This window comes from Paramisgurnus dabryanus, chromosome 18 (assembly GCF_030506205.2).
Source record: "Paramisgurnus dabryanus chromosome 18, PD_genome_1.1, whole genome shotgun sequence".
NCBI classification, from domain to species: domain Eukaryota; kingdom Metazoa; phylum Chordata; class Actinopteri; order Cypriniformes; family Cobitidae; genus Paramisgurnus; species Paramisgurnus dabryanus.
In genome coordinates, this window is record NC_133354.1 from 16,743,559 (window position 1) to 16,769,960 (window position 26,402).

Consider the following 26,402-nt stretch of genomic DNA (forward strand, 5'->3'; position numbering starts at 1 on the left):
GCGCCACTGACCAGAAAAAAAAAGTTTAAAGGCAGTGGCGCGTTGCACGTTGTTCATTATGTTTTTTTAAGGGCGCATGCTTGACCATAATGTATAGCGTGCACAACGCGCATACACTTTGCATCTAATCTACAGAGATGCAACACTTATTTTTGCAAATCATAAATTGTTACACTTAAAAATATTAATACACGAGATAAGGGGAATCATAGTGGTGAGCATTGTGGTGATAGTTTTTATTTATTGTGTGGCTGCTTTAAAAATTCTCATGCAAATAACGATTAAAATATTTTCATAAGTTTGTTGTGTGGCTGTATTACGTTTATTTTATGTAAATAATAATTAAAATGTTTTCATAAGAAACCTTAATCTATGTGAACTGGATTTGTAAGTCTACTTTGGGGTTGGACTGCTTGCGTTTCTTGGCTTTCAGCGGTGAGGGTGGACGCAGCAATGTCCTCTGCTGGCGTCTGTGTAGAGGCAGATCCACCTCCCGTTACACGGCATGCCCGATTTATGCTGGCAAGCTTGGGATTCCCCCGTCTCCTGACATCATTGTAGCGCTTGGCGCAACGATGGGGATGCCAGCTGATGAGACTGTGGCTATTTCCTCTCACACCTGTTTAACCTACGCTGATTTGGGCGGGTTTCTCCCTTCCCCATACAAAACAACTTCTCTTTCTTTGACTGCTCTTACAAGAGCGTGGGTCTCCTCGGCTGTAAACCGCTCCTGGCGTACGCCTGGTAAATCCGTCATAATAATAGCAATCCGCCATGGAACTTGCGCCCTTGCGTTTAAAGGGAATGTTGGATAGCGTTCTGATTGGTTTATTTGACGTTACGCCCAAACCACACCTATGAATAATGAACCTACTTCAGACCAACCCCTTATTGATTTGCGCCCGTCGCAAGAGTTATTTCTCACGCTGGGAAAATAGCAACAGCGCCCAAGATCCGCCCACAAACTCACTTGCGCGTTGCGCTTCGCACTTGTGTTTCAGATCGTTAAAATAGGGCCCTGTATGGCATTTAATGACAGTTTAATGTAATGTTAACCCATAAAGTTATAGTTTCTTAAGTTTGATAGGTATTCTGTTATGTCATGTTTATGACAGCTTTATGACAAGTTATGATGTATTGGTTTATGTTAAGTTGTCATATCAAAAACATCTCAAACAATGTCATCTTTGCATTAAAAATGACACAACTAAACAAATTACACTTAATGGCAGTTGTCATAAATGTGCATAAAATCTCCTTTATGTTAATGGCACGTGTCATGTTATGATTATGAAGGTGTCATGTCAGTGTTATGAACACCCCTTCAAGTAAAGTGTTACCTTTTCTTGTACATGAGCTCTTTTATCAGGCAAGGTTTCCCGCAGCACTTTTCAGTTTGGGCGGCCCACCTAAGCTGGGATACCCTACCACCTTAACTAGGTTGTCCAAAAAAAAAAATTTGCTGCACAAAAGGCTGTCAAGTGCATCTCGTAGAATAGCGTGGACGCGCTTCACACCGCGAGCGGGCACTTCGTCACTGTCTGGAGGATAACTAGCCTGTTGATAAAACATTTAATTAATTAATAATGTAGTATGTGTTCATTTTCTGTCATAGTTTCTTCAAAATTGAGTTTAATTTGAGTGTTTTAAATAAAAATATTTTCATCATGATGCGTACGCCCCTTTGATTGCCACGCCCCCGGCCCGCCCACGGGCACAACCCTACCACCTTAACCAACACATTTTCTGCAGGAAACCCTGATCAGGCTCTTATATAATTTCAGTTCAGTAATTTTACTTTAATGGCAATGAAAAAGTTATTAGTAAGTAATTGAAATGCCTTATTTTCACAAATGTCACTTTGGTCACAAATTTTGACTTTTACGGCAAAACCCTCTATACAAGCAAAACTCTCCAGTCTCTCTTTACTGTCTTTTATCTCAAAAATTTGGTCCATATCCCAATATTTTCGGTAAATCTCCTTTAACCGCGTAAAGAAAGCTTAATACTTGACATATGCGGCATACATGCCATTGTTCATCCAATTCTTCTTCCGTGTAACTTAGAGAACTTTGCTGAAAAAAAGTTGTGTCGTTTGGCCAACAAAATGTTTTTTGCCAACAAACCAGTATTTCTGAATGCCCTGAGGCCAGGGCGGATTTGCAGTGAAAGTATTTGACGAACGTATAATACGTGCCGAGAGCATTTGGTCAAAATCATCATCTATTTTTTTATGGTGGTGTTTAGCGGTTTTTGCATCTGAGCTCTTCATACAGTATACTTTATATACAGTATAATTTAAGGGACAGATTCCAGAGCCAGCAGTACCCTCCTGACCAGGAGCTTTTGCCTGTGTTGCCTTAAGGGTAAAAACCCAGTAGCATCTAGTCTGCTAGCAGGTGCTAACTGCTGAAACAGATCAACATCATTTCACATACAGCCACATCAACTCAAATCACAGCTAGTCCATGGAGACTTCCTGTCTAGCAAGATGCCTTTATCCGGTTTAAGGCTGAATAAACTTATCCTTCACTGTTCACTCCCTATGATATCCCACAATCCTGTGCATGCTGTTCAGTGGGTGACTACAGACTGAATATGCTGTTTGAAAGAGTGATTTAAATAAAACACACATTGTTTCACTTTCTTCTTGTTACCTTTCTACCAGTGTGAAACCAGACAGTCCCTTCATTTAAAATCAACCGGGCAGCAAGATAAGATCAATTTGAGTGCCTGCCAAAATGACAAACACCAGACATGTCGATTTGGCAAGATTCATTTATAAGGGACAGATGTTGCTCATATCAAGTAGATGGCCTGACACCCAGGTGGACTGCTAGGGGTCTCACTGAGTTCAGCGCAGTCTGCTTGCATTGAGCCTTGAGGGTCTACCCGGAGCAACCCATCAGCTCATGGCTCTCTGAAGAGGCTGCCTCCGAGTCCTCTGTTTAGATAAAGCTGAGATCTGGCACCTGGCCAGGTCTGTAGCTGGTGATAGCGGGCCTGTTTGCCAGCTGACAGCTTGAGACGGGAAGGTGGTGGCAGGGAGGGGGCTGCGGCGGGACTGGGATAATGCAGCGTGGCTCTGACACACAGGAGGGAGACACTGAACTTACGTAGGAAAGTGCAGAGTCAGAACAGTGTGATGAACGATTTCTCATCGTCTCTAAGAATAAACTTAAGTTTAGCCAAGATGAAATGATCATCTTGTGCTTTTGATGCAAAATAAAGGAGAAAAAGCTGTAGGTATTTCAAATCATCCCAGGTATGATTTCACTCTTGGCATGGGAGTTTTTAAATTATTTACGTGTACATGGAAGTACTATTTTTAATAGTGAATCTTAAACGTGACCCAAGATTAGATGCTCCACGTTAACAGTTGACAGCCCTCTAGTGGTCGTGTTCGAAATTGCAGGGGCTATGTGAGTCCATAAACCTAACATTTGAAATCGAAAGACACTACTCTTTGCTATCATAATATTCAAACTAGCCCTAAAATCTTGAATTACAGGAATGAGGGATTATTTAAAGGTGTCTCGCATTTAAAATGCTAAAGCCATCTAAGGGGGGTTCAGAATGACAGCACATTCAAAAAGTAAATTAATTAAACAACATTCAGCACCAAAAAGATGGAAATAAAACAAACACTACTGAGCACAATAACAATTGTATATATAAACCAGGTTAAAGTACTTTTAAATGTGTTATTAAAGCATGCTTCCTGATTCATGCATGGATGCTTAATGTAAAAACCTCAATTTGATATGAATTTAACGTGCCTAAAGTTGAACATGTAATTAAATAACAGGTGAATGTGAAATTGACAGCAACAAAGCAAAAAAGCAACAGCTAAATCACTCCAGATCTGCAAGCCTGACTTTATGAAACACACACACACTTCAATAAATGCCACTTGCCAATGACAAAGCAAATAAACAGAGTTATGTATAAACATGACTAAATATAATCATTATTAAGAAAAAAGTCCCCAGCTGAAAATGCTATATTCTTAACTTTACAATATTCAACACGATCTTAAGACATAAATGCATTTAAAAATGAAAGAATAAAATCAGTGCCCTCATCAGTGGCAAAAAATATCAAGTGACTAAAGCAAAGTCAATAGCCAAGCAAACTTAAGGCTGTATATAAATACATTGCACTTCAACTCACCTTGAGCAGCCGTTCCTCTGGTGCTGAATACACTTGCTATCAAAGTGGCCACATACCAAATCATAGTACTATTGCCAACCAGAAAGAAACCTCATCATATCTCAAAGTGCCCCTTTCAATAAATCATTCTCAGCCGAGCCCCTGGACGTTAGACAGACTGTCTGTTGCTGAAACCCTTTAACGCATGCCCTGCATACTTTTCTCCGACGTTTCCCTTCATTCTTTCCCTCCCCTTCTTTCCTTTCGCATCCTCTCTCGATGAAATAGAGCACCTGCACCAGCGCGAAGCAGCCAGACGCGGCTTGATAGCACTGTCGGCGTGAAACCAAGCGTGACAATTTAGCTGTCGGCTCCGCCCCCGCTAAAATGTCATTGGTCGGCGGGGGAAGCTCCGGGGCGGGGATTGGTCGCCTCTCTGTCGCTCTGGACGTAAAAGTGAGAGGTCCGCGTTTCAAGGTGAGTTGGAGCGTGGTGTAGCTTCGGAGCCGCAGTATCATGCGCAAAGGCGAATGTCGTGTTAACGAGTCGAAAGCAGCCTGTCGGATGCATATAGAGATATATTTCAGTTAGATAGCTTCGTGGGTTGGTCACGTTAAAGATGCGGAGGGGTAGACGTCAGATTTTCGTGTGTGGGGGGGAGAAAATCCAAAAACTGCGTCCTTAACCTGTATGCGTCATTCTCTGTTCATCCCATCGATTGCACTATATGTTCATGAAACTGGAGGCACACTACATTTTGAGGTAGCTCATAGTGATGTAACATTGTTTAACCAAATCTTCAGCACTGGTGATATGACTCAAATAAAGATTTCAGTATGCATATGGTTTTACTTTTCTATTTTAAATGTATGCAATATTATAATATAAAAGGAATAGTTAATAGTTCTGTCATTATTAACTAATTACGACAGAGATTAAACAATTTTTTATGTATGTACTGACAGCAATTAGTGAGCATTTGAGGCTTTCTTAAAGACCCCATGAAATTAAATATTTATTATCACAGGAGGAGGGGCCACTCAATATATCCCACCTTAACTTTCTGTTTTAGTGGATATTACATCAAGGCAACGAACAAAGCTGCACTTTTTAAGGCAGATAGGGTCTGTAAAAAACTATCTTGTGCTAAAAATTTGGACAAAATTTTCTTTATTTTTTATTTTATTTTTTGCTTTTTTTGTTTGCTTTTCTTTATTGTTAAAATAGAATTAGTTGTTATAAAGACATAAAGAGTATCTTTATGCTGAATCCTATAGAGCTATACTGCAAGTGTGTTAAGGCATACAATTGATATTCATTCAACATCTGTGATGAACTGTGCTAAATTTAAATATTTAGTTTTAACCTCCACAAAGAGTTTAAGACGGACAGCTGTAAACTCACATGATGCATCTTGCTTTCATTTTAAGGGCTGAATTTTGCTATACAGTCAGTTTCAGCCAATGCTTTAATGGCAATTCTGGTGTTCTGCCAATGTGTATAGTCTTTAAAAGTACCATCCACTCAGAAGAGTTTATGGTAGCTTAGTCCTCTAGGCTTTTTTACTGATTTTTCTCAGACTTTCAGCAAAGAAGCATTCTAATCAGAATGCATTTTAGGCCTTCATCAGTAAAAATCAGAGGCCCTATGCTTAACCAACTGAAAGTGTTGTCTATGACTAATATCAAAGAGGAGATTTGAGAAAAAGCACTGTTAACTGATGATGTCATAATGAAGGACAACTTTTAAAGGTCACATAACGCACAGTTTCTGCCAATCCAATGTTAACCTTGGGTACCTATTGCATCGTTCATATCACCAAAGAGTCTTTAGTTTTGTCAGATTCATAAAAGAAAGATAAGCTGTACTGCTTCTTTCCGAAAACAGCCAAGCTGCTCGAGGTGTATCATGGGCGGAGCGAGTCATGAGCATGCAACATACACAATACATCATTGCCTTATTCCTAGATAACTTTTGATTAACTATATTTTCGTGTTGTTAACATTCAATGCTCTTACACGTGGATTGACATCAAAACACATTTGATGCAGTTTTACTTACCGCCTGCGGTTCTGACATTGATAGGCTTGTTTTCGCTGCCCATACAAGGACTTCCACTGTACCTCCACAGACCCCCTCCTTTTAGGAAATCTTTCAGAAATGGCTATTATTATATCAGCTTTGGTAGCCACATATAATGGCACACACTTCCAGATGCTTAAAAAATTCCTTTTCACATTATCAGCTTGATGAATTCTTAAAGCATTTCTCTTGTCTGTTTCAGTATGCAAGTTTGTGTATACAGTGTCGAAATGTAAAGTTCCTGAAGCTCATTATGGTACCAAGAGCCAAGATCCAGTTTCCAGGGAACACACAAGATGATAAGTATTGAAAAAATTTCATCCACTGTACTGTAAATCCCTTTTTGGATTTAGAGAAGCATTTGCCATAATGTGAATGAGTATTCATTTTTTTTATTATTTTTAAACTTTGGTTTATTAACTTTTAAACTTTTTATTAACTCATTTCTAGCCTACGCCTGATCTATGTATGCCTTTCCGATGTTGGAGAAAGATGATTTAGAGAATGTCTCTTCCTTTCAGTTCATCCCACTCATTCAGTCTGTGTTGTAATGTGGGCAAACCAGGAGCTCCAGAGCCTCTAAATAGATCTCATAGACTAATATCAGCCTAATTATAGAACCTGGTCTTTCTTCTAGATATAGATGTTTTACTGTAGTCTATCACAGTGGTCTATCCCAGTTTTTCTTAGCTTTTTATCATGTCCTACAGCCTTAAGTACATGTAAAAGCACTGCTGCAGAAATCCATGTGAAGAGCTTTGATGCAAAACTCTTTATGTGTGTCTGAGATGTTTTCTTGTAAATGAGAATTTTTATCAGACTGTTATGCTAAGGGTTAGTACTTTCACTTTTTTCACAAAAGTCATTTCATTGGTATTTAACAAAATGTAATGTCTTTCGCTGCAAAACCCTCTAAATACAAAAATCTCCACTTCTAGAAAAAGTCTCTTCACAGTCTTTTTTTAACTCTTACCCCACCAGCGTTTTTAAAATAAGTTGCCAGCCAGCGCCAGCATTTTTTATGATTTTCCCAAAAGTTTAATGCCTTCCAGAAAATGTTCTTCTTATATAAACATACAAAATATTAAATGAAAGACTCTCTGCTTTCAAAAAAAAAAAAACATGTTTCATCCTACCTTCATTTGTTCTCTTTTGATCACCTCTCAAATATGGGTAGGTTTCTTCAAAAATACCACATTTTGAGCAAAAAGCTGAAATAATTCAATTTTTGTGAAGGACTTTTGACAGAGATCATATTTAGAGCAATGATCAAAACATACACAAAGTTTGAACTGTTTGCTCTAAGTTTGGCAGGGAAAGAGTTAATAAATGTAAAGGCTCAAATATTCAATAAATACCCTAATACATTTTATAAACCTCATTTAACTGAGTAAAATACTCTTGCAGCGTGACGTACGGCTTCTTTTGTGCACCTAGAGGACTTTGCTGAAAATTTGTTGTGGCGTTTAATGGATTCTGCCAACAAAGTAGAATTTCTGAATGGTTGGGAAAAAGTGGATTTAAAGCAAAAGTATTTGAATGTATAATCCTAAGAGCATTCAGTCAATATCATTGTGTGATTTTTGACGGAGGTGGCATTTAGCGGCTTTTGCATCTTATCTCTTCATGTATTTTTCATGCAAACTGACCAAACGTACAAAACTTGTAAACTACAAAACTATTAACTAAAAATGTGTTAAATAATCTAGGCTTTACAAAGCACAATTAAAATGGAATCTGCTTCTTAATCAAGTGAGCACAGAAATAGACTTTTAAAGATTAAACAGATTTGCCTTTTCTGTCTTTTGCCCTACCATTTTTATTCTAATTTTGGTTTTAACCTTTAAAAACGGTGAATTTAGAGGATAAATTGTAATACTAAGCTAAAAGTCAGAACCACTCGAAACCCATACTATATGTACATGCATCATAAATTAGGTCCTTAGGGGATGAAACTGTAGTTGCTCTGAGTTGTAAAACGCTTTAAACTTTTCTCATGTATCCACAAGGGACATTAAATAGGACTTTGGTGTTTTTCTGCTCCATTAGAACATTTGCATATATCATAAGGACAGCAGATGCCTTGCATTGTAGTTTGCCACTTCTTTGTGCTTAGGGCACATTTGCCATTTCATGAAATGTTAACCACTGTTGACTTGACAAATGTAAGGATGCAAATCAGCTGTGTCCAGGCTCTCTGGTACCATAAGAGACACAAAGACAACAGATAAAAGCTTTTTGCAACACTATCTAATGTGGCTAGATGTTTTTATACATGATTGCATCTTAAATGCATTTAATTCATTATTTTTTAATACTGTAGCTGCTATACAGTAGGTTTATGTTCAGTGGTCACCTGCTACCAAATAGTCAATAATGTCTCTCATTTTCTTTTCTACTTAAATTGTGTTATTCAATGTAATAGCTCACGTCTTTAATATAAATGGGCACCATTTGTTCTGTCCTTTTTAAAGGTTTTGTTAGTCTTAAACCATTTATCTACTCTGATGTTGCATTCATTTCACCATCCCTGTGGTTTTCTTAAGAAGTAATTGCAATTGATCTAAAGCAACTCAGCTTGTCAATGCTATCGATTCCTAGGTTAGAAAGACAAACAGGTTCTTATTTTGTTTTTCATTTGTATATTAAATTAAATGAGATTACATTAGTAATTTTTCTGTGTCCTTGAACAAAGCATATTTCCCCCAATTGCTCCCTGGGCGCTGCCCACTCCGTATTCACGACCTGCAGTGCGTGTGTTTACTACTCACTGGAATGGGTTAAATGCAGAGGTCACATACATTGGCCACTATGTCACTTTCACTCTTTCCAGGAGTTAAACCCCGCTGCTACTCTCATTGTCATGGTGTCCATTTTCGGTTGAGCTGAATTTGACCTCAAAGCAATAATGAAACGGTAATCACTGCTGTATCCACAAAAACTGCTAGAAAAGAGGCAATAGCAAATGAGGCATGCCAGAAACAAACAACAGTAAAGGAAACAAGAAAGCGGTAAAGCAAGATTGCATTAGATTCAGCTTGAATTACACGCTTTATCCAATGGATCTCATTAAGTAACAAATCAAAATGATCTTATCACTGAAAAAGGCATAGTAATGCAGAACTGTAGAGTTTATCGCATCTCTTAGACCCATATCAGGGCTGTATTGACGAAATGCACCACGTATGGGGAGGGCACTATTGATCATCCTGTTCCTTCTTTAGAATCTATGCTCATAGGACTCAAGTGGCGGTACAATTCTCCACATACCAGCATAATGTTCAGTGATTTCTTATACTGCACATCATCTTGTATGATGAAAGTGCACATAATACACTTATAAAGCATTTGTAGTGATTTTTTATATGTAGTGATTTGAAATTTATGTTTCCAAATACTGCATATACAGTAAACGACCTGGTTGGTATTTACTGTAGCATTCTGTACACAAAGCATTCTTCACACAGCGATGCAATTGAAGGGGTGCCCAAGCTGTTAAGGGGATACTGGTCCTCCAAGACAGTGTTTGGGTACCCCTGCTATAGAAGAACCAGACTGGTTCCCATTTTCTTACCTTGTGAGACATTAAGGGTCTTGCAGACGTTAGAGGTTCTTAATTGAATCATATTTTTAAAAGAAAAGTGATTCTACTGCCACGTTTTGGCATACCATTTGGAAGTGTGAATTCAAACCATACCACCAAAAATGGTCCCTAGCTGTCACTGGGCAGTACCCTATAGAAGTACACCTCTGCATCTAAAGAGTTCATACAGGTATTAGTACCTCAAGAGGTGCATATTGGTAGTAAATACATATTCACCTAAATGGTACATATTAGGACCTTTATAAAGGAGTACCCTCAGTAGTCTCAGTGACAGCTAGAGACCATTTTTTGTGGTATGGTTTGAATTCCCACTTGCAAAACTTGGCAGTAAAATCAGTTTATAAATGAACAAGACAAAGTCATCCCTGTTTGTTCTGGTCAGTGTTGAGCAAATAATTGCATACAACAGGCTGCCAGTGCTTCACCCCTGTACCCATGGGAAGCTTGGCAAAGATGCCATTATGTGGCATGGAAATGGAAAGTAGGTCATGTGGACCTACTGTACTGCCTGTGATATACACCAGTCCAACTCAAATGCATCAGCTCTCTCACACCATTTTGACAGCACTTTAACCATGGTTACTGGTAATACTTGTGCACAAAATGTCCCCATGATCAATATGTTGGGTCATTACTGGGTCATGAAGTCAGCTTGCCGCTGTTTGTCACCACCAGCATATAAGATTTTACTTTAGTGAAAACAAACTCTAATTGTGTACATAATTCAAGGTCAGTGCAGTAATGTGGCGCTGTCACTTTAAATATATAGACGTCATTTGCTCCCCACAGCTCTGGTGTGTAATTCATATTCGGCCATTATGGGGAGAGTGTTCATAATGTTTAAAATTCAGACATCTGTTCTACATAGTAGTGGAACAAAAACAAAGAAGATGTGCTTGATTAATGTCTTTGTATTTCAGCAAAAAGTCAATTTTTATGCATTTTTCATACATATGAGAGGCTGGAATTTTAATACGAAAGAGAAAAAACCCATTATGTTTGGTTTAAACAACATTTTATGAACCTTGTGGTCACCTTTAGAGACAGAAGTTGGGGATATTTTGCTGGAATAGACCACTAAAGAATGTAAAAACAATATATACTAGTATATACTAGTTCAGGGGTCTCCAACTGTTTTGTGAGCAAGGGCTACCATAATGGATAAACAATCTGGAGGGCTACTTTTTGATATAGTCTTCTCAAGTAAACCAAGCCCAGCTAATATAAAAAATAAATATTACAATTGAGACAATTAATAGAATGTGCTTTGGCGGGCACCTCACAGACTCTGTGCGGGGCGGGCAACCTGGGGGCACCACGTTGGAGACCCCTATACTAGTTACAATTCATTGTAACATATTCAGTTCAAGTTCAGACAGTTGTGATAACACTAACTGTATTTTTTGTATTTTCAGGCTGGTACAGCTTGAAAGGACATGGCATCTACAGCTGTGATGCATGCTTCACATGCCAATGGTACAACAGCACACAAGTATTTCCTTCTATGAATGCTCTTAGCTGTACTTTGGATGGCGTATGGCTATAACATGTTCCTCATGGAATAGAAAAGCACTTTTAAGGGTTGTGCAAAGATGGAGAGCGACTTGTAATTCACGGGTGAGTACACTAAATGTAGCACGCTTACATATTGCATGCTCATACTGTATTACTACCGGAGGGTGAATGTGTAGATCTTGCACGTGCAGAAACATCTTGAATGCCTGTTGGTTTAAAGAATGTTTGTAATGGCTGAAAAATACATATGAGGGGCTGGTCAGGTTGCCATCTGGATATATTCATCACAAGAAAAGAGTGCAGTTATGTAGCCAGTGTGGTATCATGCCATTAAACTATTATAAATGCATTCTCATACATAACTGAAAAATCTCAGGATCTAACATTTTACCTTGGTTATAGTTTTGATGCTAAAATGTAAAACAAATTGTTGTTGAATCACTAAATCAACAGTGTTGATTTTGTACTAAACTCCGGTGAGGTGAGGTAAAGTGAATAGGCCTTACATGACTTCTTTGAAAGGATTTTATTGTGGTTTTCTCTGTAGGCAAACGGAGTTACCTCTGCTTCCCATTTTAGCTGTCCACCTCTGGCACCTTACAGGCATCCTCATGTTTTTCTTGTTGTCTTACAGCACCTCAATAGAGGTGTCAGCCTCTTAAGATGAATTGGTGGTTCCTCTGGCCTTTAATGTAGGTGCCAAGACTAATTGGTTTTTATTTAGAAGCAAGAAACTGCTGAGCCAGTATCAAAGAGGTCTGAGTAGTATTGAGAGGAGAAAAAAGAGAGGAAGTGTGTGAGAGAGAGAGAGGCAGAAAAATACAGTATGTATGTAATAACCAAAAGTAAAATGACTCCTTTGTTTGCACAGTGTGATAGTATTTTATTCATAAAAATCATACAATGTGTCACTTAAAGAGAAAGCTGGAAATTTCCTCTCCTGCTGCATTGGAATCATTGTCATGGGTCTACTGTATGATGCAGTAAGATTACCTTAATAATAAACTATTGAAAATAGGGCAGGACAATTGAATTAGTTGAAATGCACTACTGTAGATAGGTACCAAATATGTCCAGTTCATGAATAATTTTACCCTGGCGAATAGTTAGCACTTTTTACTTTATTCATTTTAGACAAAAACATTAGACAGAACACATTGCCCTGAGTTGTTCTGCTGTCAAATATAATTAGGGTAGGTCATATAAAAAAAAGTTTGTTGTAACAGAGCACCAGTCAGCATACATACAGAATTATGGTCGACTCGTCAAGCTCTAATCTGATCATTTTAGTGGCAGAGATCAGTATGTGTTTAAGCCAAAGCTATCAATTCATCTATCAATTGGAAAAACATTGTGTATCTGATTTCCTTCCTTTGGAAAGTGCATTAGCTTGATTGATTTGAGGTTTTAGGTTTTGGTATGTTTTCATTCACTTTATAATAAAGCAACACTAAAGACTTTTTGCTCTTTGCTCCCCCTACAGGTTAGAAGCGTAATTGTCCATTACCACTGTCGTAAATACTGCAGCATAGCTGGCTCTGATTGAATTGTAGGTCTGCCGTAAAGCAAGTTTTTGTAGTTTTCACTCGAACTACAGGACCCCGACCCGACGGTTGGAAACTTCTTTAGTGCGGTTTTTGGCCGATAGAGGGCTGCAAAGCGAATGTGAAAGTGCCGTTCATCCTGTTTCCAGTGGATGAACCACTGAAACTTTTTTGGAAACGTTATTTTAAGGTAAAAAAAAACTCTTTAGTGTTGCTTTAAGTGTATTTAACTTCTATATTTTCATTAAAAAAATGCATACAATTTTATGTATAACAATTTTTTGCATGCATTATTATATTAAGTTTAAAGTATACATTTATATTTATGCATTTGGCAAACTCTTTCATCCAAAGCGACTTTACATTTACACAGATATACATTTTTATCAGTATGTGTGTTCCCTCGGTTTGAACCCATGAGCTTTTGAGCTGCTATTGCAATGCTCTAACACTGAGCCATACAGGAACACATGTATGTACACCCTTGACCCTAACCCTTAACTCACCCCTAAACCTAACATGAACAACAAGGTTTTTCTTATGTAAGTACATGGTTAAAGTCATCTAATACGAAGTGAGAACATTTTCATAGTACTTCAATGGATGTTAAAGGAAACACCTCCGTTTATCAATATTTTACTATGTTCTTTCCTCAACTTATACAAATTAATACATACCTATCTTTTTTCAATGCGTTCACTTCATCTTTGTACAGCGCTTTGTGAATGTGTTAGCATTTAGCCTAATTTACCCCATTCATTCCTTGGGATCCAAACAGGGATGAGGCACTAGTTTGCAGCACTTCGACCTCGGGCACAGGTTTCTCAAGTGTCTGATACTGTCTTGAATACTCACTCAAAAGTATAAGTTCAGTTTGGTCAAATAATTAAAGATTATTCATAGATGAAAACATATTAAAGGTATCTTTACTGTAAAAAAAGATTTGTTGGTTCAGCTTAAAAGGTAAATTACCTTGTTGCCTTAAATTGTTTAGTAAATTCAACTTTAAAATATTAGTTAACTCAAAATGTTGTGTCAACTAATATTTTATCAATTTTAAGGCAACCGATAACTTACTTTGTTTAGTTGAACAACTTTTTATTTTTTACAATGAGAAGACCATATTATATTGGAGGTTCATTCTTTTTCTTGTGGTCATTGTAATTGCAATCCATCACCAGCAGAGGATGTATAAAATTATTGATGTCTTGAAAGGGTCTTTGATGTCTTAGAAAAATATTAATGAGAAGAAACTCAAAAAGAGTAAGCCAGGCTGAAATGGCTTGAGACTTATAGCTAAATAAACAGAATCAAGCTGGAATGCTTGTTATTGTTATATGATTGGCTCTTTAAATATATAAGTTTATATCAAATAACATCTTATTCAACAGTTGACAGCATCACACATGTTAATACTACAATAGTCCTTTCACATCAACAATAAGACTCACTCCCCCTTATTCTGAAAATAAAAGAATTCATCACATGTATTGTACATGCTGTTCTCCACTAAATCATTACTAAATCATTTCATAGTGATTCACCTACAACCCCCGATCCCACCACTGTCCTTTGTGTCAATCTGCTTTTTTGCCATAGTTATTATCCTACTTTTAGTAAGGATGATGCCTAAATACACTGTAAAAACCATATATATATATATATATATATATATATATATATAAATATATATATAAATATATATATATATATATATATATATATATATATATATAGGTTGGTTCCAAAATGCAATAAATCGATTTTGACTAATTTTGGTAAAAACATGTTTTCTATACACCAAGAAAGTGACAAGATGAAAAACACAATTTTCTGTTACAAACTTAAACCCTTTGCTCTGATAGCACACGCTTTGGCTGTCTATAAGTTTACAACTTTAATTTATGATTATAATGTTAAAAAGAGAATTCATGGAGGCAAGAAATACATTTTTAATATATTTTAATCATTAATGTTACAAACATTCATTTAAAAAAAATGGTTTGAGTTAATTAAACCTAAAAAATTTTGTTGACACCATACCCTTTTTTGAGTCAAGTAATATTTTTAAGTTGCATGAACTCAAAAGGCAACCAGATAACTTACTTTTTAAGTTGAACCAACAAATCTTTGTCACAGTGTTAATTTCTTGGTTTAAATTAACACACACCCAAATTTTCGGTATAGTTTCCCTTTTGGGCCTCACTGTACGTTTGACATAGAAAAGTTGGTCAAATGTTGGCCAGCTGTCACTGTGGCAGTACCCTTTATAGAGGTCCTTATATGTATCTTTATGTATGTACCAATACAATATACAGGTTACCTTTGAGATACTAAAAATGTATCCTTGAGGTACTAATAACAACTAAAGCTACACTTTTTGAAAGGGGAAAGGCTCAGCAACAGCTGGAGTATATATTTTGACAATATTTCTGACAGCGTAAAGGCAAAAACAATTACAGACCAAGCAAATAATTTGGCCAATAAATAAATGTATACTTTTGGAAGCACCATCTAAAAGAGCTGTGATTTTATAGGATTAATAGGTTAATTTCCATATGATTATTTTGTGCCAGTCTTTTCATTGTTTCTGTTTATCACTGTTTCCTAAAGCAAGTGTTTCATCAAACTCAACTCTGCCTGTCCTCCTTCCAGTTGTTATTTTAAGATATTGAAATTGTGTCTCTCATCTCATTGATCCTCAGAGGAACACAAACACTCTTGTTTCTGCAATTTACAGTTTCTAGAATAGATAAATTTTTAATTACTGTGTTCAAAGTGATATTTTGCTCTGAGATTTCAAAAGGCTCTGAGCATTGCTGATGTTTTGTTGGGGAGGGGATAGGAGTGGGTTTACTTGTTGACACGTGTCAATAACAGCCATATACAAATATGCAATTATTTTATGAGATGGGTGGTTTTCCAGACAGGGCTTATCCTAGTCCCAGACCAAAATGCATGTTTGAGCTATATATGCTATATATATATTAACATATCAGTGGCATTATTTTGTCTCTTTAGATGCACAGCAGTATTGTTTTATGTTTGTAAAAACTACCTAATGGGCTAATATAACTAGAGCCTCACCTAAACCCGGCTTGGAAAACTGCCCCCTAGACTTCAGAGTCCTTCTATAAATGATGAATGCACAATAAATAACGACAAACAAAACAAAATATTTTGATTTATAATATAAAAACAACTTCACACTCTCTAAGTACAATTTCATAAGAGCTATTGCATGCATAATTCAAGACTTCACAGTCAAAGAGATTACTCTTTATGAAATGAAAAAAAAAATTTACGTAATCATATTATTTATGTATTTAGAGGTATTGGTTGCCTATTTCTCTACCCCCTTCATTCTGTGATTGACTACCCATCATACTGTATAACCAATGTAATCTCATTGCAATTCGTATGCATTTTACAAGATGACTAATTTGTATTAATTAGTTTGACGACACTTGTACGTTTTTGTACGATTTGGAGTTTAATTGTTGTTTTTAATAGTTGATTTAGTTTGAATAGTCTTATGTTTTTTTATTAATGAGCCAACTCAAATTCCCAAACGAATTCCGGTTTGGTCAGGCTGGTAAAACCTCAGCTTAAGAGTCATCAAGTTTCAGCATGTCAGAGAAAGATGAAAACATCTTGTCAAACTTTATTATTAAGTGCTATTCATGAATATCAGTCATGTGACCTTTTACGTCATTTCAGTTGCCTGCCGCCATCTTATGGACCTACCGAGTACCAGTAGGCTATACTGAAAAGCATTGGCTAGCTTGCTACAATTTACGGATTTACTTATCTTTTACTGTCTATGATTTTTATGGATACAGGAAATGGCTATGAAAGACAACATTTCGCACCTCGACTGTCATGAAAAGAAACGCTACTTTAAAAAAAAAATATCTTGGTTAGGGCGTGATGCCTACTCGATCCCTGATGCGTTCTGCCAGCTGCTGACCGCTGCTACCAAACTAAAACTATTTTACAACACTAAGAAGGCTCGACACAACATGAAACTTTGCTCAAAGTATCACCTGGATAACATGAACGCAAGCATTGAGAACGTTGTTTGTGTTGACAGAGTTTACTAAAAAGAATGGTCACATAAAGAATCGATTTCCGAATGCGAATAAATGAATCTCATATAAGGCTCCTTTTTCAACTAGAAGGTCAATATTGTTTTTCACTTGCGATAAAACAACGAATTATCTGTGCGTTTACAGAACTATGCTTTAGGAGCTATCAATCTTTACTTTCCTCCCTCCTTACGTCTAATTTGGAGATCGATACATCTTGACTGGCAAGATGGCGGCAAGCGGACACCAAAACAACCAAAGTCAGTTGTTCAAAACTTTCTTTTTAGTAAACTCTACGTACACAAACAATGTTCTCAATGCTTGAGTTCACATGTAGAGACATAGGTGATACTTCCAGCAAAGTATTGTGTTGTGTCGAGCCTTCTTAGTGTTGTAAAAATAGCGATGCTCATATTGAAACAGCTTCTAGTTCTTTTGCAACCACTTCAGGTACTCAAAATGGCAGAAGACAAGTTTGAGATGTGAGTGACGTCAGCTGATATTCATGAATATGACATTAGGATTTTTTTTGTCAGTTGATTGAAGAACTGTGTGTTTACTGTCAGGTCTGAGGTGCGAGTGTCGATCCCACGCTCGTGATTGAGTTAAAGGTTAATGGAGCCAGGCACAGCATGTGTGGTTGACATACTGTTGACAGACTGTGCTGTGAATGTGTCACTCTCAAAATCGTGATATAACCACTAGTCTCCAAATATTTTGTTGACTATAAAAAAAAACTCAAATTCAAAAACTGTACGCAAAGTTCGATAAAAGTTTAAGAGGTGCTGTGAGGGATTAAAATATTTTGCTAAAGTCCCAGATTTATTTGAGGCAGTATGGAAAACCTAAATATGCAAAGTGACTCACATGAAAAGTGTGTTTCTGATTGGATAGTTTTCTGAGTGACTTAAAATGTTGTAAAATAAAGTTTCTAAATGTGTTCTTTGCGGTGTGTCTCCAACCCTGCTCCAGGTGAGCTAACATCCTGCAGACTTCAGCTCCAACACACCTGTCTGTAATTACCAATCAACCCTGAACACCTCAATTAGCTGGTTTACATGTGTTTGATTGGGGTTGGAGCTAAGGAAGAGCTATTTTTAAAAGTAATTGTTCTTAGTTTTTCCTATACATTTCTTTACATGTAAACAGCTTTGTTCTTATACAGTAGATGTGTTGTGAACAACTAAAAATGTAATTACCGTTTACAAAGTAAGGTCTAAAGCTGAGAACATATGAGAACAAACTGTTCGTAGATTTAAACCTCCTAGTGATTACAGAAAGAGACAGTGTGAGACAGTCTAAATATAATCTTCCCCAGTGCTAGAATGTCCCTGTCTGAATGAAGAAGACAACGGTGTAGGAGACACTTTCTGAAATGACAATGAAAAGATAAGGGTTAAGTTAACCCCGCGCTCAGCTCTTATTGAGATATCAGAAGTCAAACTCTGAGTGACACCCCAGAACATTTATAGTGACTCTCTATCCCACAGGACAGAGGTCTGCTAAGCAGAGTTCACCTCCATTACTGACACTCGGTTTCATACATAAACATGTCCACACTATAATGCAATAGGACTGTATGGACTTAAAGAGCAACTATGGTCTGATTCACGGTTTTACATTTCCTTTGGTGTGTAAGTGTGTATTAGTTCATGTTAACGATATGCAAAAGGTACAATCCGTCATAATAATAGCAACCCGCCATGGAACTTGTGCACTTGCGTTTAAGGGGAATGTTGAATGACGTTTTGATTGGTTTATTTGACGTTACACCCAAACCACACCTGTGAATAATGAACCTACTTCAGACCAAGCCCTTATTGATTTGCGCCTGGCGCAAGAGTTATTTCTCCCGCCGGGAAAATAGCAACATCGTTAAAATAGGGCCCAATGTGTTTTTTTAACCATAAACCACGCGACCACATTGTATTTTACCAAATACACAAAATGTTGTTTTTAGCAATGAAATAAGTGCACTTTAAATTTTTATGAGAATGATTGTAAACAGAGAAAGTTGGTTTATGTAGTTGACACATGTCACATACTGTATGTATTTGGGCATTCAAGCTTTACCAGTTTTATCAGTGTATTCCTTTGGATTGAACCTTATGAACTTTAACTATGTGCTCTACCAATTGAGATAGAGGAATGAGAATGAAAACCCAAGAAATGCAACAGCATGATTTTTAGCTCTATCTAAAGCCAGCTCCGTCACTTAGGTTGAACTGGTTTGTTCGTTGTGGGCCACTGAACTATGTAATTGAACTGCACTGTCCTTTAGGCAGACAACTTTTAAAGTCTTTAATAATGCTCAACAACCAGACTGCATAGCTTGATCAAGTGCGTTGCATTTAGAGAATGATTTGGCATTATTTCTCTTTAAAACCTTATAAAAGTCAAGTTAAATTCTTGCTGTTTCAGCATTGCTGTGCATGCCATTCATTTTTTGCTGATTTCTTTATTTATGTATTTAAGGAAAATGAAAAGCTCAGTAATATTTTACTTGATTCACTTTTTCTTTTCCCAAAAAGCACTACTGTATATCATTTGTGTGTCGATAGTTAGGAATGTTCTGTTAGCAAAATGTATATAAATAAGTTTTTTTAATGATCATAATTTTCTGTAAGAATATTTCACTCTTAATATTTTTATGGCTCACAGTGTTGCAGTCGACTCGAGTCCGAGTCAAGACCAAGACCAGAGATCGAGTGTAGAGTATGAGTCAAGAGCTTTATCTCAGAGTCGACGCTTGATCTCTGGTTTTGGTCTTGACTCAGACTTGAGTTGACTGAATTCTGGATAATCTGTTTTGGCCCCTTAACATTAGATTTAGTGGTGAGGTTGCTTGTTTTAATACTTTGCAGAAAAAAATAAGGTACAAAAGTTGTCACTGGGGCGGTACCTTTTCAAAAAGTACACTTTTGTATACATTTTGTATACTTTTTGTACATACTGATACCTCAAAGGTATATCTTTTCCAAAATGGTACATATTAGGACCTTTTCCAAATGTACCATTCCAGTGACAACTTTTGTATCTTTTTCATTTGAATTAGCCACTTTGTAAAATAATAATTATTATAGAATTATTGTTATTATTATTATAGTAGCCTATTATAGTTTATTATAGTTTGTATAACCACTATGACATTTTTATGGTTCGTAAAGTAAAATAATACTATGTTTAATTTGAGCTTTAGTAAAAGGGTAGATTTGGAAGAACACTTCTAAAGTCATGTTTACTCATCTCAGTTACATGAAGTCCACTGACCAGGGAATGCAAGTTACATCAGTTTGCCACCTCCACAACAGCTGTTTCTATGGGAAGACTTCATATGCACTTTTTTCTGTGCAACTGCAAAGTACGTAGATCTGATGTCATCTCTGACACAAAATTAATCATAACACCCTTCCCAAAGGAATATATGCTAATCGTGCTCTATTGTCCACACATTTTTTTCGGCCAACCAAACTGAAATAAAAATGACATTGAGGTAAATGAGGAACAGAACTGGAATTTTATGTCCTTAATTTGTGATCCTCAAAATTCTTTAAAAAGAGTATGACAAGTACGTTTGAACGTATAATTGAAAAAACTAATTGTGTACATCAGCTTTTTCCAATATACTCGTAAAAATAAAGGTGCTTCAAAATGCCATGGAATAATTTTTGGTTCCATAAAGAAGATTTAAAGGGATAGTTCATCAAAAAAATGAAAGTTCTGTCATCATTTACTCACCCTCAAGTTGTTCCAAACTTTTAAACATTTCTGGGTTTTGCTGAATACAAGGAAAGATATTTTAAAGAATGTTTGTAATCTGACTTCCATGGTAAAAGAAAATAATACTATGGAAGTGAATGGTGCCCCAGTTTTGTTTGGCTAGTAAAAAAATTCAAAATATCTTCATTTGTGTTCAACAGAACAAAGAAATGTATACAGGTATGGAGCAACGTGAGGCTGAGTAAATAATAACTGACTTTTTATTTTTCGGTGAACTATCTCATAAACACATGAAATCCTTTCTTTTTTTTGAAAAGGTTAAAAAATGGTTTTTAGATGAAGAAAAGGTAAGAAACTTTTGACTAAATGTTCCTCTGATGAGTCAAAAATGGTTCTTCCATGGCATCGCTGTAAAAAACCTTGTAAGCACCTTTATGTTTAAGAGTGAAGTCATAAAAGCACAAGTCACTTTTCTATGAAAGTGTGTGTTTTTTTTTTTTTAAATAAAGCAAATACATTTAAAATGCACAGATCTGTTGCATCCATTAAACATTATGGATTATTCATTGCAATAATGGATATTCCGGATAAAGTGTTCTTTTAATTTCATCAGTCAGATGGCTAGAAAGCTGTACAGCCCTCAGCACAGCAGAATAATAAACTTCACTATGCCCAGTAAGTAAAATATATGGCATATAGGGATCACAGATCACTTTTAATATTTCCGACACTAAGCACAGTACACTTTTCATCTTGATGAAAACAATACGCTCCTCATTGCTTCTAAAACAGAAAAAAACACTCCCAAAGTCACTTACAAAATGTTCGCTTCTGCCCACTGAATCGACTCACGCTTTTGACAAAAATAGAGCTGTTTTAAAACAGTTTTATCTTTGAATTAAACAAGTGTGACTAGTCTTTCACACCGTGCTCATGACGTTTGCTATACCTGAGTCATCTTCATCCATAACTGGATGCAGGGTGGACTGTAATCGAGTTAATGTTTCATTAAAACATTGCCTTCAGACTGAATTACACAGAATGTTGCACATTAATGCCGCACGTAGCCAAGGTACATAAAAAATCATCGCTCATTTTTTTTTTATCGAGCAGAACATTATCAAAACTGTACACCTCGTGCCCTGAAGTCAGGTCCCTCAAATCCGATTATGACTGTAAACACAGTATAATGTACACACTGAGTCAAGGTCATTATGCACATTTGTTCAGCATGTTCCAGTATCGCAGTAAAGACTTTTGTCCGACAAAATCATGTGTGTTCAGATTTTAAAGTATCAGTTTTGACACACTAAAGCCAGATAATCGAAATAAAGCAAAAGTATTGGTCCCCATTAGCATTGTAAGGCTTGTGTACATTCTCATTTTCTCAATGGAGATGGGTCGATAAATCAGAGCCCAGCCTGCTTCGACCCCACTGTTAATGCTTTATAGCGGTGCTCAGACTTAATTGCTTGCATATTGAGGGTCCATCTCAGTCACTTTGGCGTTTCATTGACAGTCCTTTGGTGGAGGAATTCAAAGGCCTGTTGCTTAATAGCACAGCCTGTTGAAAAGCTCAAAGGTTTGTTTGTATGATGACGTTCAAGAGCATCTCTGTTTAATTGAAATTGCAAAGCAGATGTTATATAAAAAGCTTCTGAACATCAAAAAAAGTTTAAATGCCACAATATTGCTAAGACATCCAGACACCTAATCATTATTTTATATAACACATTTGAACCATGTTAAGTCAACATATACCAAATATTAGTATGACCATGATCGTGTGATCATTATTCAGAAACATCTGACTTCTGTATGCCGCATTGAATGCTTAGAATCGAGTAACAGTGATATTTATTGTCAACTTAAAAGATCAGTTATTTCTTCTCTGTTTCTTTTGGGCCGGAAGCAAGGCCTTAAAAGTGGCTACAGCCCTGCAATGCAGATAAAGTGAATAAGATACAGAGATGGGCAGTGGACATTAGTGAGAAGACCAGCAGGCACCCACTCCATTTAATTACACAGAAAACAAACAGTGCTTAACCTGATGCATAGCAGGCCTCCATTAACATGTCAACCTACAGCGTGGTCTGTTTTATAATATTGTCTTTCTCGAGAGGAATGTCCAAAAAATAATTTCAATGAGAATAAAGATCTTGAATCTTTAATTTAGATTGGAGCAAGTACTTTAAGTAGTAATATACAACACAAAGATTGTCTGGGAACACAAGGTTGACAGACTTGCATTAAATGTCTTGAACCATTCATAGAAACTGGGAGCAGAACGATTATGACAGGCGGGTGAATAAGAGAAACAATAACACTAGATGTGGTATTGACCTTTCACAGCCCCTTCCTTGTTAGACGTAAGACGGGCCTTTGGTACACTGGCACACGCACTTAATGCCCTCTATCACTAGTTATTACTCTGACTTGTGAGTCACATACGTGTGACTCAGCCTGCTATGACATGTAGCCAAAAAGTGGTACATATCTACTAATAAAAGATAGAGAGAGAGACATGTACAAATCGTTTCTGAGGCTTTGACTTGAAGAGTATAGGAATGGATTATGACATTTCTGTTTAACAGTAGCTTTACAATACTCCGGCTTGGTTGAGATGTAACATTAAAATATATTTCTTCTGATCTTCCTTTATAAAGAATTTTTCTTAAAACCCCTTAAATGTCAAACCCCCCCCCCCTTTTTGAGTGGGGGACGGTTGAAAAGTTGATGACCTTCAAAGTTCTTGTTTAAAAGAAGACCACTTAAGGTTTATCACTGAAGTGTCTCTGAATGTAAAAATATTAAACAGAAAATTGTATAAATAAAAATAAAATTTATATTAATAAAATGATAAAAATGTAAATATTTCACAAAATAAATAATGTAAACAGATTCCATAAGTCTGAAGTAGTACAAATTTCAAGTTAAAATCACAAAAAATGAGGTTTGTGTTACACTTTTAGTGGTTTTACCAAAAACGTCCACTAGGTTTCAACGGTTTGCTGCATACTCTTGTCACAAATTAATAAATCACTGTCACTGCATTATTATTAATGCAAAAACTGTAACTACATGTCTATCATCAGATGACCTTGAAATATGAAAACTACATTTTGAGAGCTTTCCAGTGATTATAGGTTATTAAAATATTTTTTTTAGGTTTAGAGTAGGGGTTTAGTGTTATAAATATGTAAAAACAAATTGGGTCCACCTGTGGCCCTGTGACATTTTAGAAACAGGCTCTCACTACATCATAATTCCCCAAAATGGTGATAAAATATGAAAACTACACTCTCAGAGCTTTCCAATTATATATAGTTTGTTTAGGTTTAGAATAGGGTATTAGTGCTATACATATCGTCACCTTCCTAAAATAATTGCTAAATTAAATAAATCGCTAAAAAACCTTCCTAAAATAAAAAACAATTTTCAGGTTTTTCAGAAAACACAAATTAATGGAACTAACTTAAGAGGTTGAGTAGATTTGTGGTGTTCTTGATACAGCTGCCATTTTGAAAAGCTTGTAAAATTGCCTAAGTCTCAATGTCTTTTGGCTCAGGCAAAATAAAACAGCCTAAAGGGGATCGCACACCGGCCGCGCCGCTCAGCGCCGCGCCGTTCTAAAAAAATCTAACACATTGTTTTCTATGAGTAAACGCACAGCGGCGCCGCCCAGCTGTGCCTCAGGAAGTTGCTCAAATCCCTGTCGCGCCGCACAGCGCCACTCACATAGTTTAACATTACATAACATCCTATTTGTCCCAAATCATTAACTATTAACATTGGCTGCTACCGTATATTTTGCATTTTTAAGTAGACGTTATCTGACGAAGCTCGCGCTATTTAATGTGCACTTCCGGTTTACAATACCTCCGAATTGTCCTAGACGCGACGCGGCGTGGCGCGACCCTGAGCTGCGTGGCCGGTGTGCGATCCCCTTAAGTCATGCTCTTGACTTAGGCCATTATACTACAGGGGTAGAATAGGATGATCTGTTCAAATGAGGATGTGGGCAATTTTACCAGACGTGGCCAGGATCATGAGGAGATGATTTATGCAAAAAAGAAAAAAACTTTTATTTTAGGAAGGTGACGATATGTTAAAACAAATTTGGTCCACCTGTGGCCCCGTGACATTTTAGAAACTGACTTTCTCTACGTCATAATTTCCCCAAAATGGTGATGAAATATGAAAACTAAACTCTCAGAGCTTTCCAGTGATATATATTTTGTCAAGATTGGGTAAGAATTCACATGCAAAACACTAAAGTAAACATAGGCGTCCCGCTGGCGGGACAGTAACATTTAGCAGGATATAAATGTTTTAAGGTACCCTCTCTTCATAAATGAATCAGTTACTCTCCCTACATAATTTATTTTATAAAACTGTTGAAATGTCTATTCTAGAGGCTGAGACCTTTCCAACGATATATAGTTTGTCATGATATATTAAAATTATTCAAAAATATTGACTTATACTTAGGTGTCCTGTATAGGGGACGGGCGACAGTTAGAAGTTAGCTTGATTCAAGTGCTTTTAATTATTTTTTCCAGTCCTGTGTGAGCTATATATTTGATTACATTTTCTGCATTTTTGCTTCCAAAAAACTACAGATATCTGACCTCTGTTAGATGGCGAAGCATTGTGCCTTTTCTTCTAATCGAGACACGTAGTACCAATTATTACGAAGCATCATAGTAGAGAGGTAGGATGTGGATCTTTTTATGAGCGTATGGAGTATGGCCTAATAAATAAATAATGTTTTATAGTAAACAGTCAGTTTAAACCACTTTCCAAACAGCCTTGTTTACTTAACATTAATGCACAGTAATTGCCCCCATGTGCATGTAAAAATTGCCAATGAGTTCTAGTTAAATTTGTTTAGATGTATTATTTTAAATAATAATCCAGCTTGACTGCTTAGCCGAAGGTTGTTCGAAAGACTTTAAAGGCTTTACAGCCAAAGGGAAACAGCTGTTGAAATTCTAACGAAACAATATTGTGGTTTGCTTGTTGGTTTAGTGCTCAGCACAGTAATACCCAGTGCAAGGGAAGTAAAGGTATGCCAGGCGGCACTCCATAGATTAGTGCTGAGAAAAGAAAAATATGAGGAGCGTCTTTCAAAAGGCAGAAAAGAAAGAAGAGGTTGCAGTCAAGGAGAAAAGTTAGTGACACAGAGCATCATTTTTACACGGCGTGCTTCATCTTCTGTGATCTTTCACAAGAGCCTGACCGCTGTGTGGAATATTAACAAGACTGCCTGATATCTCCCTATGGGCTATGTCTGCTTCAGTAAGCACTGAGCGAATATTGCCCTGTCATTCCTGCAAATGAGGCTGTTGAGGCACTTGGTTGGATCAAGAAAGTTGAAATGATTACATGTCTGGAGATCAGAGATGATTAAAGGAAAAAACTATAGCTGCGTCGAAAACGTGTACTTTGTGCATATTAATTTAGATGAAGTTTATAAGTTAAAACAGGATGTTCTAGGGATTTTAATTGAGTGACAATGGCAAAAGAGTTTGTACGCTCTCCAATACTACTGTAGGTATCAGAATCTAAGGCTGCATTTACACTTCAAGTCTTAATGCACAGATCCGATCTTTTGAACATATCCGATTTTTTGTCCTGCCTGTTTACACATACATTAGACACATATCCAATGTTTGTGTTTACATTAAATCGGAT

At 36.7% G+C, this 26,402-nt stretch overlaps 2 protein-coding genes across 6 annotated transcripts in view; one reads left to right on the forward strand and one right to left on the reverse strand.

Annotated features, from left to right (window-relative positions):
- Positions 1-4,486, reverse strand: part of igsf9bb (immunoglobulin superfamily, member 9Bb) — a 113,811-nt gene extending 109,325 nt beyond the window's left edge. For all 5 annotated transcript variants that reach the window (XM_065286957.1, XM_065286955.1, XM_065286956.1 and 2 more), the window contains exon 1: positions 4,174-4,486. In XM_065286957.1, the coding sequence (XP_065143029.1) occupies positions 4,174-4,237 (64 nt within the window). In that variant the 5' untranslated portion in view covers positions 4,238-4,486. The remainder of the gene's footprint in view (positions 1-4,173) is intronic.
- A 6,757-nt stretch (positions 4,487-11,243) lies between these two features.
- Positions 11,244-26,402, forward strand: part of jam3b (junctional adhesion molecule 3b) — a 74,114-nt gene continuing 58,955 nt past the window's right edge. The window contains exon 1 of the mRNA XM_065286960.2: positions 11,244-11,455. The gene's annotated coding sequence lies outside the window, so the exon portion shown is untranslated. The remainder of the gene's footprint in view (positions 11,456-26,402) is intronic.